Source organism: Mixophyes fleayi, chromosome 4, assembly GCF_038048845.1.
Source record: "Mixophyes fleayi isolate aMixFle1 chromosome 4, aMixFle1.hap1, whole genome shotgun sequence".
NCBI lineage: Eukaryota > Metazoa > Chordata > Amphibia > Anura > Limnodynastidae > Mixophyes > Mixophyes fleayi.
Genome location: NC_134405.1, coordinates 50,218,623 through 50,236,186, shown reverse-complemented (window position 1 = coordinate 50,236,186; position 17,564 = coordinate 50,218,623). Strand labels below are relative to the sequence as shown.

The window sequence follows — 17,564 nt, the reverse complement described above, 5'->3', positions numbered from 1 at the left end:
TTTCTTTAAGTAAAAAACTGGGATCCATACAACTGGTGCAATGTATCAAGTGGTAGTTTGCAAAAGTGCACAGTAAACCTCACACAAATAATGATATCTTTTGAAAGATTGGTCAAATCACATGAATTTTACATATTATGCCTATACATAGGTACTTGAGTTTCAGTTGATTGCCAAAAAGTAGATGTAAAAATACATTTAGACATAAATCTTCTGATAGGTACAATTTTAAATATAGCATACAGATGCATCCTACGCACAGGGGACAATCATCATCATTAACAAGTAAATTTTCACCAGTTTATGTGGCGCACAAAGATACGCCTCTTAAATGGCATATTGTTAAGCTACATGTTAGTTAACATCTGATGCATTGCAAAGGCTGAAATCATGAATGAATGGTCTTTTAAAACCACCCACATCGGGTATGGTTTTCTACAATCTGCAGATTAATACATATCCATCCAATTGGTAAACCGTAATTTAATGCAGTCCCCTTATGAAATTTGTTTCAATTTTAGGTAAGTTTGAATCGTCCTACAAGAGTATGGCAGGAATGTGCATCTCTCACCTGATGATCAGATTGGTTAAGTATTGTACTAAGGCTGGGTACACACTATATTAAATTTCTCCCAATGTAATATCCTTAATGATTTTACCAATGATTAGTAAAAAAGTCCTGATCAGCAGCCGGTTCATGTGTACACACTAAACACATTTTACACAATTTACCTTCAGATCTGTGCTCTTTATCTGTCACAACCATTGGTTGAAAAGATTGTGACTCAACACACTCCATAGAGATCTATGGACACTGCCAGTCGTCAGTGCGTATACACTGAGAATTGTATCGACATTGTTCCATTGTTAAACAACATTTTTAGTTGAGTTTAAAAAATCAAATGAACCAATATGATGAGCTTTGGAACAATAATCGTTTATTGTTGCAGAGTACACACTAATGCAATATCAGGCCAAACGGTCGTTTATCATGTGATTGGCCCAATAATCATCTAAAAACACTGTAGTATGTACCCAGCATAACTCCTTCCACTTCCAAAATGTCTACACATGGCCTTGGAAAAATGATATACACTGTGCTATTGTTAACATTCTAATGCATTCCTTGGCTATAGGTTGTTATTGCTCCACCCACTTAATCTCCTCCATGTGTCTCCTGGTTTGATGAATGATGACAATAGGGACTTTGACTCTACTCAATACTGCTTTTCAGTACCCCTATCTATCATTAAGTTACCCCCTTACCCACCCCACATGTGGCTGATGGCGGATAAAAAAATCTTACACCATGTGCCCTTTAGTTCTCTTTTTGTACTAGATTGTACTGTATGTGTGTCTTTATCATCAGTGTACATCTAAAGTTAGGTCATGTATATCCCCTTCCTTTGAGGTCATCTTAGACCAGAGAAGGAAAAATAGAAAAAGTACCATTTCCTGTGTTACTGTGTACTTTGAGTACAGTATAGCGAACATTCTAAAGTGCACAGCACAGAACAACATAGCTGGCAACATATCAACACAGAGGAGAGAAACGAGGAACAGTAAAGACAATAAAATGAGGACAGGTAATTATTTTGGTAATTATATTGGTGTAATTGTGAGAAGTAGCAAAGTAATTCATGAAAACAGGGAGGTTTGATCTGCACACACACACAAAAAATATAAAATAATATAAAAATATGCTGCACTGCTATTCAATATAACACCTGGAATAAATTGCAGGTGTTTTAATAAAATTGTTTCCGCCCGTCTAAAGCTACAATGTGGCCTCATTCCAAACCTACCAGCAGGTCAGATAGCTAAAGAGGAACACTAAAAACGTGATGTGTTTGCAAACTGCTGCATGCACCTCTGCAGTCTTACAATTACACATTTTTACAAAAACAGCAAACCATACAAACCATTAAACACCAAAATTAGTAAAACTAAACTAATATACAAGTTGAAAGATAATACAAGGAGACACACTCTTATCAGGCCAAAATAGGGACTTTTGGGGAAAAATTGTGAGGTAGGTCACTCAGATGGGCACCAACACTAGCAGCCTATATCTAGAACAGGGGCTTTCCTGTCTTAGTGGCATGTACCTTTTTAATGCAAATAATGCTGGTATAAACTAGGCCATAGGCTAGTCTAATTAAAAACACATATTGATAGATATGATGGGTTTTGGGTCGAATGAGGGTAGTCACCACTATCAAAATAATGCATAGCAAATGTAGGTCTGGTCATGAGATGTATGGAACGGTGCTAAGCTGGTCTGCTCCCTATGGTCGTATGGTCGTAGTGCTTCTGGTTTGTAGCAAAGATCAATCAGTGTCAGTCTATTATCAGTGACATCTCGGCCAAATCACTTATCTTTAAATGCATCTGATAAACGTAATGAGAGGAAAAAACATTTGTAAACATTGCAGTTTTAATAAAAAGGTACACATACAACTAGAATTTTATATATATATATATATATATATATATATATATATATATATATAAAAGTTAGACTAAGATCATGTTGGACCCTTTTGCACCCAATTTGACTTTACCTTTGTGGTAGCATTGATTGAATAGTTTGTGAGATGGCTGCTCAGCCGCAAAATGCTTAGCGTGGCAAAAATATTCACAAATACTGTTCATGGGTCCACAGTTATGAGCATTAATATTTGTGTCATCAGATTTACCGACCTCAAGAATGACGTGGTATCTTGTTCACTGACTTTGTAGGCCTTGATGTGACATTACCTCTGTTCTATTCACTCTTTGATTGTTTTATCTGTGACAGGCAATTTGCTGAGTAGTCAGATTTGCATGGTGAGGGGGTTCGCGTTCTCTTTGGTCATCAGTTTATCTTTCTGCTTTATCCTGCTCCGACGTTCGTCTTTTTGCTGCTTCTTGCTGTGCAGTTACTCCCACAGCAGACATTTGCCTTTTAACTGGCCTCGCAGTTACACTTTGTTGCTTAAATTAATTAGTATATTCCTATTAATTTAACACTAAGTGCAAATAAAGTGAATGGCTAGAAAATTGTGTCAATTTGGAATAGCAAAGGTCGTTATAAATGATAACTGCCACCCAAAAAACCTAAATAAACCAAATAAAATAAGCCCAAGAAATGAGGAAAATCTAGTCAGTACGAATAGTCGAGTACACAAAAGAGTCAATTGCAAACATTTTACCAAATTTGTTTGTGTGTTTTTTGTGTGTATTTATAAAGATGAGGAGCAGGGTTAGCCTCTTATATGATAGATAGATAGATAGATAGATAGATAGATAGATATCATGCTAGATAGATAGATAAATAGATAGATAGATAGATATCATGCTAGATAGATAGATAGATAAATAGATAGATAGATAGATAGATAGATAGATAGATAGATAGATAGATAGATATCATGCTAGATAGATAGATAGATAGATAGATAGATAGATAGAAATTATGATGGTGGTATCTATCTATCTATCTATATATCTATATATCTATCTATCTAACATTCTATCTATTATTTGAAAGTGCAGGGATAGCATTTTCCCCATTGGATTCTATAGCTGATTTATTTGGGACCCATCTATTAGTGTAAATTTTATTGCATGAACAAATTGTAGGTCACATCTGTGTCTTGTTTTTTTTTATTTACTAATGATAGGAACTCTAGCCCACTTATTTGCAAATTTTATGCAACCTGCATGGAGTTGGCATGTTAAATTACAGCCCCTGTGGTAGTGTATTTCTCAGTGCCTTTTAAACAATATAATAAACACTTGATTAATACAGTCCTGATGTCCCCTCGCACACTTCATTTAAGACATGAATGAGGATAACCCAATAGTACTAAAGTGACACTAGACTGGACCTTGTAGTAAGGTTTTTACTCATTCCACAGTGTGCATTTCCAGCTGGACCATAAGACCTCAGAAAGTGGGGCTCAGATTATTTGACGGGAGCAGTTGCAAATCATAGAATGTGAGAGTGTCCCTTCTATTGTGCAGGGAAGAAAAGTAATGTAATATTGAATATTTTACAGTTACTAAATTACCTTTATTGTCTAAATTTTTCTTTAGGCAAAGTTCATATTGAAGATTTATATACCAATATTAGTAATATCAAGGCACCGAAAAGAGTATCCATACAGCCAGTGACGGGTAGGGGGCCAGAAGTCAAGGGTAAGATTTGGAACTATGTCTGCATTCATGTCAGTGTGCTAGTATTATCACTATACCGATTTGATATAAATAACTATAAAGAGAGGATTATTATACTCGTTATAATCCACTATATAATGACAAAACTATATAAATATATAAATCTGCACACATATGCAAGATACAATAAAGTGTAGCCAAAATGTAACTGATAAAAACAAAAATGTTAGCTCACATACACAGAAATAAACTAAATATATTCCAAATATATTTAATGGAGTTTTGAAGGTGGGATGATAAATAACAGTGTGTGCGTGTGTATGTTTTTTGGGGGGTGGGGGGGGAGAATGCTGAATAAAAGGCACGGGGAGTAAAGAATCATGGATGGATGATGAGTAATAGGACTGGTGGGATGATGTGTGGGCTGATGAATCTAGGAAGCTGTAACCACAAGGGATGATGTTAGGGCTGTGGGGAAAATGAGCTACAGTGATATATGAAAATAAGAAAGTCTGATAATTCAATATGTATTTCCTTAAATGGATATTTTATGAACTACTGTATGATGATCTAACTAATAATTGAATGCATGTAGTGTAGAGTTTGGAGGGGGCAGTGTTGGATGGAGACCTAGTGCTTGTAAACCTCTATGCATGCCCTTGTTCAGTGACCATGCCCCCATTGACGGAACATCTAGTAAAATGATAATCATGCTATTAATAAGACAACTTCTGTAAAGGAGTGCAATATAGGGCACGATGGACATATTTACTTAATAATATGCTGCCCCTTCTCTACTCTACTCCCCTCCCCTCCAAACCCCGTCATGCAGAGTAACAGTGGACAGAATCTCCCCCAACTTTTCCACTGATCAGGACAGTACCCTCAAATCGGGACTATCCCACCTAAATTGAGATAGTTGGGGGGTATGCATTGGTTTTACTTGTTCATCAAGGACTATGGGGTGAATGTATTAAAAAGAAAACAGCAGGAGTTTTTTTGAAACTAGGTGCACTGAGAATCCTCTATTGATAGTCATAATCACATAAACCATCCACTTAAAACATAACTTTTATTGTATATAATTTAAAAAGCGAAATATAAAATGATATCATGCTAATAAAACAAATCAGAAATAAAATGAACTGGATGCACTATATACTAGTACCTATATACTCAAAACTATCAAAAATATGGTAGGGAGGCTGTATTGGTATTGTTAATATGCAGGTTGTATTATAATTAAACATCCTCTTCTCCAGAGTACTCAAAGAAGGGAAATGCTAGAGAGATGTTCTCATTCATAAAGATAAATAAAATACTGCTTTCTTCACTGGGTTGCAGGGATCTAATTTTCTTCAGCAAAGTCCTCTCTAAGAGAAGGCAGGAAAACTCTGTTTTTTTTGCTGTCTGTAAATGCTAAAAGCAGGAATAAAATTCATCTGTCCAATACAGGTCTTGCCTCAAATTACATTTTGTTTTGTTAAATACAGGTTTTGAACAGTTTGATTTTTGATTTCACATTAACCATTATGCAAAGTGCAGATGTAGGGAAATGTTTCGGATGAATGTCTGTTTCTTATGTTGGTATATGTGACCCGTAATAACACACTTCATGGTTTCACAACTTGACTTTGAAACAAGGTGTAATGGAAAAGCTGGATGTCGGTATTGTTTCATACATTGTGCTTCTTGTGGTGCCAGTTTTGGGTAGGATTAGTGACCAGACAGACAATACCCTCTTCATGGCAAAACCCATCAGTTAGCTGCAGCTGCTGCTTCTCCCTGAAATTATTGCTATTAAGGAGGGTATTCCACTCAGTTCCTCTGTGGTCACTGTCTGCACTTTATATAGCTGTGTCTGTTTTATCTTTGTGAGTTAACGGAGGTTATTAAACTCGTTTAATATATTTAGAACACCTTTAATGAATTAAAGAGCTATTAATTATAGTCCCAAGAACAGAACTGTATAAATGAAATATTGGAAAATGGTCTTGTTAAGATATAATATTGGATTTGTGAGAAGAACATAATGCACAGAATAAGGATGCTTATGTGAGCAGTTGCAGGTTGCTCTGCAGACTGTCGTGAGTGCATACACACTGCAGGATCGTTAGGTGATAGGAACGAGATTGGAACAAGATTATTAAACAGTACGGCCAACCGATGATCAGCACTTTGGAACAATTGTCACTCATTGTGTCATTATACACACTAATGCGATATCTGGCCAAACAGTCGTTTATCAGGTAACTGGCCTGACGATTGGTTGAAAAACCTCCAGTGTGTACCTAGCCTAAGAATGTGGCCAGGATAGACATGTAAGTAGCACATATAGTTCAGTTTCAGACGCAAGACATAAAGGCAACCTCTTTTTGCCAGCAAATTATTAGACTTTATGGTTAAAAAACACAGTTATTGAAACAGTGCATGACCATAACCTCTTCTCTTTCCTGATTCAAATCTTGTCCTTCCACTCCCCTGTCCAGGTTCCCCATTTCATTTGTATGGATTATACAATAATTTTATTTTATTTTTGTGAATAGGAACAAATGCTCTGACTACACTATCACACAACAATCACACAGTCCCCACTCTCAAACACTTAGGGCTATATTTACTAAACTGCGGGTTTGGGAAAGTGGAGATGTTGCATATAGCAACCAATCAGATTCTAGCTGTCATTTTGTAGAATGCCCTTAGAGACAAAGTGAAAGATATCTGTTTCTGTTACTGTCTGAACACAGACCACACCAAACAGGATACAGAACCTTCTTATCAGTTACTGATGTCAGAGCAGTGGTAGAGCTGGACAGGCAAACTAGCTGCGGCTACATTTCCCGAAGCCCTGGACTGGTGTGATGTTACTTGGCTGCTGCATAGGAAATGCTGCCGTTTAACCACAGAAAAAGGCACCCCTATCCTGATCTTGTGACAATCGAAAAACTGTGTCAAAAAATTTAAGTGACAGACACATCTTTTTACGGGTTATCATCAGCTGATTAAGGGAGCTACATTCTGCCTTCCACCTGCACCAAGGGGTAACATAAAGGATATAAGTAAGGCGTCGCTACAGGCTACAAGCATGCAGCAAGTAGCCATTGAGGGGTCCCGGAGGCAATAGCAAGCGGATGCTGAGGAGATCCGGAGGCAACAGCAACAAGACGGCGAAGCCCTAAAAGAGGTGGTACAGTCTCTCGCCGCCTTGATAAGCAATGCTTCCCTGGAGCTCACAACTAGCTCCAAAAGATGACCAAGAAGAAGCCTATTAATGACTTTTTAAAGAACAGCGGAGAGGAAATGCTGGCCTAAACATCAATGGGCAGGCATATTGACTGTCTTCCTGTCTGAGGAATCACAAAATGCATATTTTGATTTAAGCCTTGCTTAAGGACTATCGTAAACTAAGCACTGAGATTCTGACTAGTTTGGGTGTCACAATGTCTGTCTGAGCACAACAAATTCATCGCTGGGGATACCAGGTGGACAAACCTTCTCACTCTCACATGCATGACCCTATCCATCTCACCAAGAAATGGCTACAACCCGAAACTTTGACAGGGCCACAGATTGCATAAAGATTGTTATGGACAGACGGTCCCTGCCTGCTGTTCTGCGCAAGTGGGTAAACCATGAGGGCCCCACAACAACAGACCAGCTTGTGGAGATGGTGGCGAGTTATATGGCAGCTGAGGAACTGATGTTAAAGTAATAATTTAATTTGTTCAGCAAAAGAAACTTTAACAAAAAAATTATATCATTGTTTATTTACAAAAGAAAAGCTTGCGCTGTGATAATTTCACTCTCATTTTCAGTCTCTGAAAACTCTGCTCTTTCACAGACCAGACACTTTTTAATCAATCACAAAAGTAGGTGGTTGTTACGAGCCGCGGCGGTGCCCAGCCGCCGCGACTCTCCTACCTGTGTCCCGGCCGTCGCTATGGCGACCGGGACGTCACTTCCGCTCATGACCCGGCCGTTGCCGGGGCAACGGATGGACGCTTCAGCGCTGCGTCCCGGCGGTGAGAAGCCGGGCGCATGCGCTCAACAATATTACACCTGTGGGCTAATTAATCTAGGTGCAAGGGGGCTGAGGAGTATCAGAGCCAGGCTCTGATTGGCTGGGTCTACTACTTAAGGCAATGAGGTCGGCTACCTCATTGCCGGTTATAGCTTCTGTTCCTCAGTCTGCTGACCTGCTTGTTCCTGTTCCTGTTCCTGTTTATTGTATTCTGCTGACCTCTCGTGTATGACCCTTGGCTTTGGATTTGGACTTTGCTTGTGTATCCCGTGACCCTGACCTTTGGCCTGTTACCGTATCTCTTGTTTGCCTGTGACCCTTGACCCCAGCTTGTTAACTGGACTTGCTACCTGCTGCCGGCCCTTGACCTCTGCGTGAACCTCACTCCGCTTACCTGGGTTCTCCCCAGCCGGTACACACTTCACGACCCTCTGTCAGTCTGCAGCCCAGTCTGTCCCCACCATCAGGGGCTCCAGTCAGGGTCGGACTGGCCCGCCGGGGGACAGTCTATCCCCCGGTAGGCCCCGACCCTGATCGCTCCCCTCTTCGTTGGTGGGGGAGCGAATAACTGAAGACAAATAAAACAAAAAAAACCGTGACGTCATCACGCCCGACATTCAGTGAGGAGCGCCGCAGACAGAAGACAGAAGACAGAAGAGAAGAAAGAATCAGATAGAAAAGGTAAGTGAGGGAATGGAAGAAAGAAGAGAGCATGAAGGGGGAGCATGATGGCAGAGCATGAAGGCAGAGTATGATGGCAGAGTGGAGGGGGAGCATGAAGGGGGAGCATGATGGCAGAGCATGAAGGGGGAGCATGAAGGGGGAGCATAATGGCAGAGCATGAAGGGGGAGCATGAAGGCAGAGTATGATGGCAGAGTGAAGGGCGAGCATGAAGGCAGAGTGAAGGGGGAGCATGAAGGGGGAGCATGATGGCAGAGCATGAAGGCAGAATGGAGGGGGAGCATGATGGCAGAGTGGAGGGGGAGCATGATGGCAGAGTGAAGGGGGAGCATGATGGCAGAGTATGAAGGCAGAATGAAGGGGGAGCATGATGGCAGAGCATGAAGGCAGAGTGGAGGGGGAGCATGATGGCAGAGTGAAGGGGGAGCATGATGGCGGAGCATGAAGGGGGAGCATGAAGGGGGAGCATGAAGGCAGGCTATGATGGCAGAGTGGAGGGGGAGCATGAAGGCAGAGTGGAGGGGGAGCATGATGGCAGTGACGGTTGCGGGAAATAGGTATATTTATTATACGTATTATACATATATGTGATTTATTGCAGGGGCTGTCTGGAGGGAGGGAAATAGGTTTATTAAATGGGAATAATATAACTTTAATGTTGGGGCTGGAGGAAGGCCTAAGTATTATTTGTTGGTCCTATTGATTTAATGCCAGGGCTGGTTGGAATCTTCTAAATGTACCCATTATTTTTTCCAAATAGGGCCCTCAACATTCCAAGATCCAGACAAGCAGCAACTAAAGAAACCAGCAGCTACAGGTGGTAAAAGTGACAAGAACAGGTAGGACAGTCTGTCAAATATTCTGAGTCTAGTGCAGGCTTGGCTAACCTGTGGCACTCCAGGTGTTGTGAAACTACAAGTCTCCGCACACCCTTCCAGCAATAAGCTGCTATATATTGGCAAAGCATGCTGGGGCTTGTAGTTTCACAACACCTGGAGTGCCACAGGTTAGCCAAGCCTGGTCTAGTGGGACAATCCCGATTTATGGTGACTGTTCTGCCCAATCTAAGGGGCAGGTCAGACTGTGTACTCTTTATACACACACTGCATTCTTTATATACTACACTATGGTGCTAGCTGTCCTTCGTGGGCTGACCACTCCCCATCTAGCGTCTAGTCTCGCCTCTATGATGACTGGCCACACCCCTTCTGTTGGGCCCCTAGCGTTGCAGTTTCCCGGTGGGCCCTTCATGCCCCAGTCCGACACTGTCTATATATATAGATATATATATTTTAAATATATCTTGGGCCATTATTGCAGAATGTAACACTAAATTGACTTGTGGACAGTCTGACCCGGAGGCCCTGTTTGCAGCCTGTCAGCCGGAGATTCAGGATCAGAGCCAGACCCAAGCTGCATCTACGGCTGTGGAAGAACCTGCTTGGCTGTGTCCTTTGACATCAGCCTTAGCCAAGTTCATGAGGGTAATATCACACCGTACGATAGGGCAATATTTTGCTTCTAGTTCTGCATCACACCTGTCAGGTTCACAAACTAGTGAACCCGCCTTATGGGTGTCCTAGATGGAATCCTCTTTAGCACAACTCTTGTGGTCTCTGCTCAGGGTTTATCGCTGGAACACTTACTGAATGTAGCAAAAAGACCATCCAGAAGTATCCAGAAGTTTCAATCATGAGAACCAGAGCCAGGATAAAAGGCCATGCCCAAAAACCATAAGAGTGATTTCAGCATAGAGATCGTGCTACTTGATGTCTGGAGTGGTGCGGGTTTACTCCTCCTATTGAACTGACCAATAAACTGGCAATCTTCTTCCTTCGTCCTCATTCTTGTGGATTTGTATGCCTTAATGAATGTGGAGTGACAGTGGCGTGGGACCGCTGGCATAAATGAGAGAGGAGCCTTACTATAAAGGATCAAGTATGACTAGGCTTAGTTGTTCGTAGCTGGTAGGGTTTCAACACATCCATATTCAACGCTGCCTCATTTCCTTTTGCACTGTGTTGTGGGTAATAACCTTTCACTTAGGAAAATATCTAGATAAAACAAAGGTAACTTATATTACTACAAACTTCCACAAAATGCTATGTTCACATTTAATAATAAAATCCTACTAGACAGAATCAAAAGTGTACCCCATATATCAAACATAAGAGCCATCCCCGTGAACCTTTTATCAATGATCATTGATTATACTCTTTCCTGAGTCCTTGTCCATCTTACTGCTGATGACGCAAAGGGTCCAGCCCAGGCATCTGCTTTCAGTAAGCACACACTGGTGTATGTACCTCAAGCTCTCCTTCATGCTTCATCTGAGTTTCCTGCAAACTTCATGTAGTTCTCTGATGCAGTGACAGCTCAGCAGGAACCATAATCACAGGCTGACAGAGCTGCAGTTCACCAGCACAGCCCTTTTACAGGAGCTGAACCTCAGATTAGATTATCACAAATGCAGCTATTTGTTATGGTACTAATATATTAGATACAAACCTCATTCTGTTTTTAACAACAATATTGAAACTGCTATTTATCTGTCGGGCGAATGTCACATGCATATGCTTAATATCATCATCATCATCATCATCATTTATTTATATAGCGCCAACATATTCCGTAGCGCTTTACAATTGGGGACAAACGTAATAAACTAATAAACAAACTGGGTAAAACAGACAAAGAGGTGAGAAGGCCCTGCTCGCAAGCTTACAATCTATGGGACAATGGGAGATTGACACATGAGGTTAAGTATACATTTTGCATCTTGGCCCAGCCAGACTGCAAAGGTAGGGTGACTCATAAGCTAAATGATCCTGTCACACAACAATGTTGGTCCGGGGGTAGTTGTCTTGTGTGAAATTGTGTAACAGGCTAAAGGTAGTGAGGTTAAGATGGTGGTTGAGGAATATTATAAGCTTGTCTGAATAGGTAGGTTAATATACTTTAACTATGAAATGATGTGAAAAGAACATTAGTAATTTACATGGCATTAACACTAGCTTGCCACAGATACAATTAATTGGTACAATATAACAACAGAAGTTGAAAAATACCTTTTCTTTGTACATTAATGCTCTTAGTAATCAGACTTGAGCTATGCACATCAACACAGCCCTCTTGTGAGCAGAATCCTAGATTGTTATAAATGTAGCTATTTGAAATATTAGAACACAACTTTATTTTGTTCTCAATAATAATACTAAAGCTGCTATTTATAGAACAAAGCAGTTCTCTGGGGTGAATGCTAAATGTATATGCTCAATACTCTTTAATCATAGCCCCTCAATGAAATAATGTGAATGTCACATGCATATGCTTAATATACTTTAACTATGAAAGTCTTTCAATGAAATGATGTGAAAAGAACATTAGCAATTTACATGGCATTAACCCTAGCTTACCACAGATACAATTAATTGATACAATATAACAACAGAAGTTGAAAAATACCTTTTCTTTGTATGTTAATGCTCTTAGTAATCAGACTTGAGCTATGCACATCAACACAGCCCTCTCATGTGAGCAGAATACTAGATTGTTATAAATGTAGCTATTTGAAATATTAGAACACAACTTTATTTTGTTCTCAATAATAATACTAAAGCTGCTATTTATAGAACCAAGCAGTTCTCTGGGGTGAATGCTAAATGTATATGCTCAATACTCTTTAATCATAGCCATGCGTCTCTCTCCCACTCTGAGCTCCTTCAAACGGGCACTAAAAACCCACCTGTTCCTCAAAGCCTACCCACCTTCCACCTAACCCCGCCTCCCCTCCTTTATACACCAACTCACTCCCTCTGTACCTGTGTTTTGGTCACCCTCCCTTGGGATGTAAGCTCATTGAGCAGGGCCCTCCTCCCTCTTGTGTCCTTACCAGCTCTTCTGCTCCATCTCTACTGCATTAGCCTGCTCGGAGCTCCTGAAGTGTCAGTATTTTTGTTTACTGTTCAGTAATGTAATACCCTGTAATGTCTACTGTTTGTGCATTGTACGGCGCTGCGGAACTCTTGTGGTGCCTAACAAATAAAGGATAATAATAATAATAATAATAATAATAATAATAATAATAGCCCCTCAATGAAATAATGTGAATATACACAAAGTAATTTGAGATATATATATTTTTCCTAAGCATCCGTTTTGCCATAGCTGGTCAGTGAATAATAACCCTATATAACACAGTTTACAAAGGGTGACCAGCTAGCCAGAAAATTATATGCGGCCACTTTTCAAGTGAGAATAGAAGGAATATTTAGTATATGTGGGGTTGATAATTACTAAACCCAGATCACACCTGAAAATATACAGATATAGATATATACTTTTTTCTACTGTTCATTGAGGATCTGTGAAACTGATATATTTACCATGATCGCGATCGTGTCCCTGGACATGTGTATGCGCGGTCACGCATACATTTCTCTCTGCTCACTATGAGAAACATCATTATAAGCTAACATACTTACTATCCACACGATCTTCGTATAATTTCTTGCAAATAAAAAATAATAATAACAACAAATAAGCTGATTTCAGAAATAAACCGGTATCACGAATACTCTGTTGATCTTTACAATATTGAACAGATATTTACAATCATTTAAGGACATAGAAACAGAACTTACATTCAGGAACTTCATCTGTATTAATTATATACATCATTAGATATCTGTGTTACTAAAACAATATAAAGATTTAATTATTCAGATGACCTGTGCAGTTTTTGATCATGTTTGATAGTCAGTGTCGGACTGGGGCATGAAGGGGGACAGCAACGCTAGGGGCCCACCAGATGGGGTGTGGCCAGCCATCAAAGAGGCGAGACCAGACACTAGAGGGGGAGGGGTCAGCCCACGAAGGACAGCTTGCACTATAGTGTAGTATATAAAGAGTGCAGTGTCTATATAAAGAGTACACAGTCTTGACCTGCCCCTTAGATTGGGCAGAACAGTCACCAAAAATTGGGATTGTCCCACTAGACCAGGCTTGACTAACCTGTGGCACTCCAGGTGTTGTGAAACTACAAGCCTCAGCATGCTTTGCCAATATATAGCAGCCTATTGCTGGAAGGGTATGCTGGGACATGTAGTTTCACAACACCTGGAGTGCCACAGGTTAGCCAAGCCTGCATTAGACTCAGAACATTTGAACGACTGTCCTACCTGTTCTTGTCACATTTACCACCTGTGGCTGCTGGTTTCTTTAGTTGCGGCTTGTCTGGATCCTGGAATGTTGAGGGTCCTATTTGGAAAAAATAATGGGTACATTTAGAAAACTCCAACCATCCCCGCTATTAAATCAACAGCACCCACATTTAATAAATAGGCCTTTCTCCAGCCCCAACATTAAAGTAATAGTACTCACATTTGATAAATAAACCTTTTACTCTCTCTCCAAACAGCCCCAGCAATAAATTAATAGCATTTACATTTAATACATCCATTTCCCACAACCATTCCTAGCATTAAATAATTCATATTCACATTTAATAGATAGCCCTCCCCCCGACACTCAGCCCCACATTCAATTATAGACCCAAACCACCCCAGCATTAAATTAAAGGTCCCATCACCCCCCTCCCTATAGTGTTCTCTGTACAGCCCCCCTCCCTATAGTTTACCATAGGCAGCCCCCCCACTATAGTTTAGTATAGATAGGCAGCCCCCCTATGCCACATAGTAGTGCCCCAAAAACAATATTATGCCACACAGTAGTACCTGAAATTCACATATGCCACATAATAGTGTCCCCAATTCATATTATGCCCACAATAGTGCCCCCCAATTCACATATGCCATGGAATAGTGCTCTCCATACACACATACACACATTTGTACATTTATTCTAATTCAATCTATATAACATTGAATTAGGGCTTGTATATTTTCATCATTTAAGGCCCTATATAAATACAGACGGTGAGAAAAGGAACAGCCGCTTTAATAGAGCAACCTGCATGCAAGCACATGCACACATCTGACTCTTTGTATAATCAAAATATCTGTATGTGATCATAATGTGTCAAATGTGTATCACTGTAAACCTACAGCATGGTCATACACAACGCTAAAGGACAACGAAAATTAAAGGCAAATTATTTTATTAAAATATCAAATGATCAATAGCTCTACCTGTCAATTTCATCAATAATATCAGCTCAGCAGAAATATAAAACCACAAATAAAAGGAATTTTCTCTTTCAAAGTATGAGCCCTTTATAATAATGTGCTGCTTTCTCCAGGATCCAACCATCTAATTGGTTTAAAGCAAAAAATGCACATTCCATCTATCATCGTCAGTTGAATTGGTGTGTTATTCAATCCACACTTTTAAATGCATGTACTTTTCATCCTATACTGAAATGATTAGCGTGGTATAAGTAATTGTATTAACTGCAGCTTACATATTAGTCTCCAGGTGTTTGTACAAGAGTTAAATTGCAATTGTTCCTTATGGTACAAACAAGTTTGTTTTTGTTTTTATCCTGTTACTTAGTGCTGTGGGATTGTATATATTAAGTCCTGGAATTTGGTGAACATTAAAAGATATAACCAATATCATCATCACCATTTATTTATATAGCACCACTAGTTCCACAGCGCTGTACAGAGAACTCATTCACATCAGTCCCTGCCCCATTGGAGCTTACAGTCTAAATTCCCTAACACACACACACACACACACACACACACACAGACTAGGGTCAATTTTGATAGCAGACAATTAACCTACCAGTATGTTTTTGGAGTGTGGGAGGAAACTGGAGCACCTGGAGGAAACCCACGCAAACACGGGGAGAACATACAAACTCCACACAGATAAGGCCATGGTTGGGAATTGAACTCATGACCCCAGTGCTGTGAGGCAGAAGTGCTAACCACTGAGCTACCATGCTGCCCTATCAATAATCACTTTTTTCTTTATTTAGGACTGGAACTTTTTGTTCAAATTTTCTATTGTATGAAATATATACACTACACTGTAAGGGCACAATGACATCTCTGTAACTTACATGCATGAAAAATACAACACACTGATTTTTACAGTCACATTGACAGTATAACATAGGCATCTATCACTACTATTCTTAATCTATATATCACCAATGTATCTTGCTGTACAGATTTCCGTCTCTATCTGATGCAGCTGTTGAATATTACCATCTTCTTTCACTATTTAAATATCCCTGAATTCATAATAAATTTAATTTGGGCCATTTAAATCCACCTGCACTCAAACATCTAAAGCAAATAATCAGTTAATTTAAGATACATTAGCCTGTTTAGGAAGGAAAGGCGAACAATAGAGCATAATCCCTCCAGCGTTCAGTTATCGCTGATCCGAACACTAGAGGATTAAGTATTGTGTGCCTGACAAAATACTTGATATTCAATTGAGCCTCAGCATAAGCAGACTCTTCCTGCAGAAGACTCTCCTAAGAAAAAGACATTTATTTAGAGCGCAAACACATTACACCTCTTGTTCATTGCGTTCAAGCCTTACTTGATTTATGTTACAATTTGCGTCTTGTTCACCTAATTACATGACAACCGTACTACCTGTCTCTGCCAATCCACCTACTTTATAATACAATTTTTGAGGGTTTTTAAAATTTTCTCCCCTAGACAGACAGAAAATCTACAATCTGCCCCCCACCCCAGGGAATACCTGGCCCTTTAACCCCACGGATGCTAGCAGTGTCCGCACGGCCTGCTTTAGCTATGCCTTGGATAACCCCGGAGCCCGAAGGGTTAAGCATCTGACGTGTTTTGCATCAACTTTCATGGTACAAGATAAATGGGAACCAATAATATTAAATAAAAAGAAAAATCTACTTACCCATATCTTCATTGTTGCAGCCTCTCTGACCCTTAGTCCTTTTTTGTGTGTTTTATTTAAAAAATAAAGGTCTGTACACTTCTGGGCAGTCCTCTCCTTCATATACTCCCCTAATATACCCCACAAATATGTACCTCCCAATGTATCCACCCACCCACTGTGAACACTAATGTTGAAGCAGGGAACTAGTCAAGTCCATAGACTTATGTGCAGCTCTAATGACAAACAGTACTCCAGCAACCGCAGCTGCTGTGCCACTGGGATGATTTCAGGGTGAGGGCACATTCTAGTAAGGAGTCCTCCAGAAGGGATAGCCCCTTTAAAAGTGTTTATTAAACTGGGATGGAAAACTTGCAGCCGGCACAGATACAGACTGCTGCAGCTGTGTCAGGATCTGCTTATAAGTGCTGTTCCTGTAACCGTGTGAGTCTATAGCATTCATCCTGTGTGAATGGTGACAGCAACTTGTAACTCTGCCAGCAGACAGAGCAACCAGGACGAGTGTGGGTGAGGGATGGTGAGAGGATCATTCAGTCATCATCACACGTGCAGCACAAGTGTTATCTTCTTCCTACAAGCGGGATCATCACAGTCAGCTGACAGAAGGAGGGGGCAGGTCACATGATCGCAGCTGCGATCACATGGGAAAGATGACTGTCTGTCAGTGACAGCGACGCCGGGGAGGGCAGCAGGGATGCCGAAGAGGACACCGACCCCTAGGTGAGTTCAATGGGCTCCGCCCACTTTTATAAGGGGGTGTGGCCGTAGGTCAGCGGGGCCTACCGGTGATTTTTCCGATATCCCGGTGGGCCAGTCCGACGCTGTTGATGGTTAATTAGGGAT

General features: G+C 40.4%; 1 protein-coding gene and 1 long non-coding RNA gene across 2 annotated transcripts in view; one reads left to right on the top strand and one right to left on the bottom strand.

Moving 5' to 3' along the window:
• Positions 1-1,550: 1,550 nt before the first annotated feature.
• Positions 1,551-17,564, top strand: part of LOC142149798 (perlucin-like protein) — a 53,327-nt gene continuing 37,313 nt past the window's right edge. The window contains exons 1-2 of the mRNA XM_075205105.1: positions 1,551-1,586; positions 4,081-4,182. Of these exons, the coding sequence (XP_075061206.1) occupies positions 1,577-1,586; positions 4,081-4,182 (112 nt within the window). The 5' untranslated portion in view covers positions 1,551-1,576. The remainder of the gene's footprint in view (positions 1,587-4,080; positions 4,183-17,564) is intronic.
• LOC142151371 (uncharacterized) lies at positions 10,548-17,301 on the bottom strand. The gene is made up of 3 exons (XR_012691184.1): positions 16,722-17,301; positions 14,045-14,123; positions 10,548-10,918 (listed from the first exon to the last, which is right to left on the bottom strand). It is a non-coding gene; the product is annotated as an uncharacterized LOC142151371 (long non-coding RNA).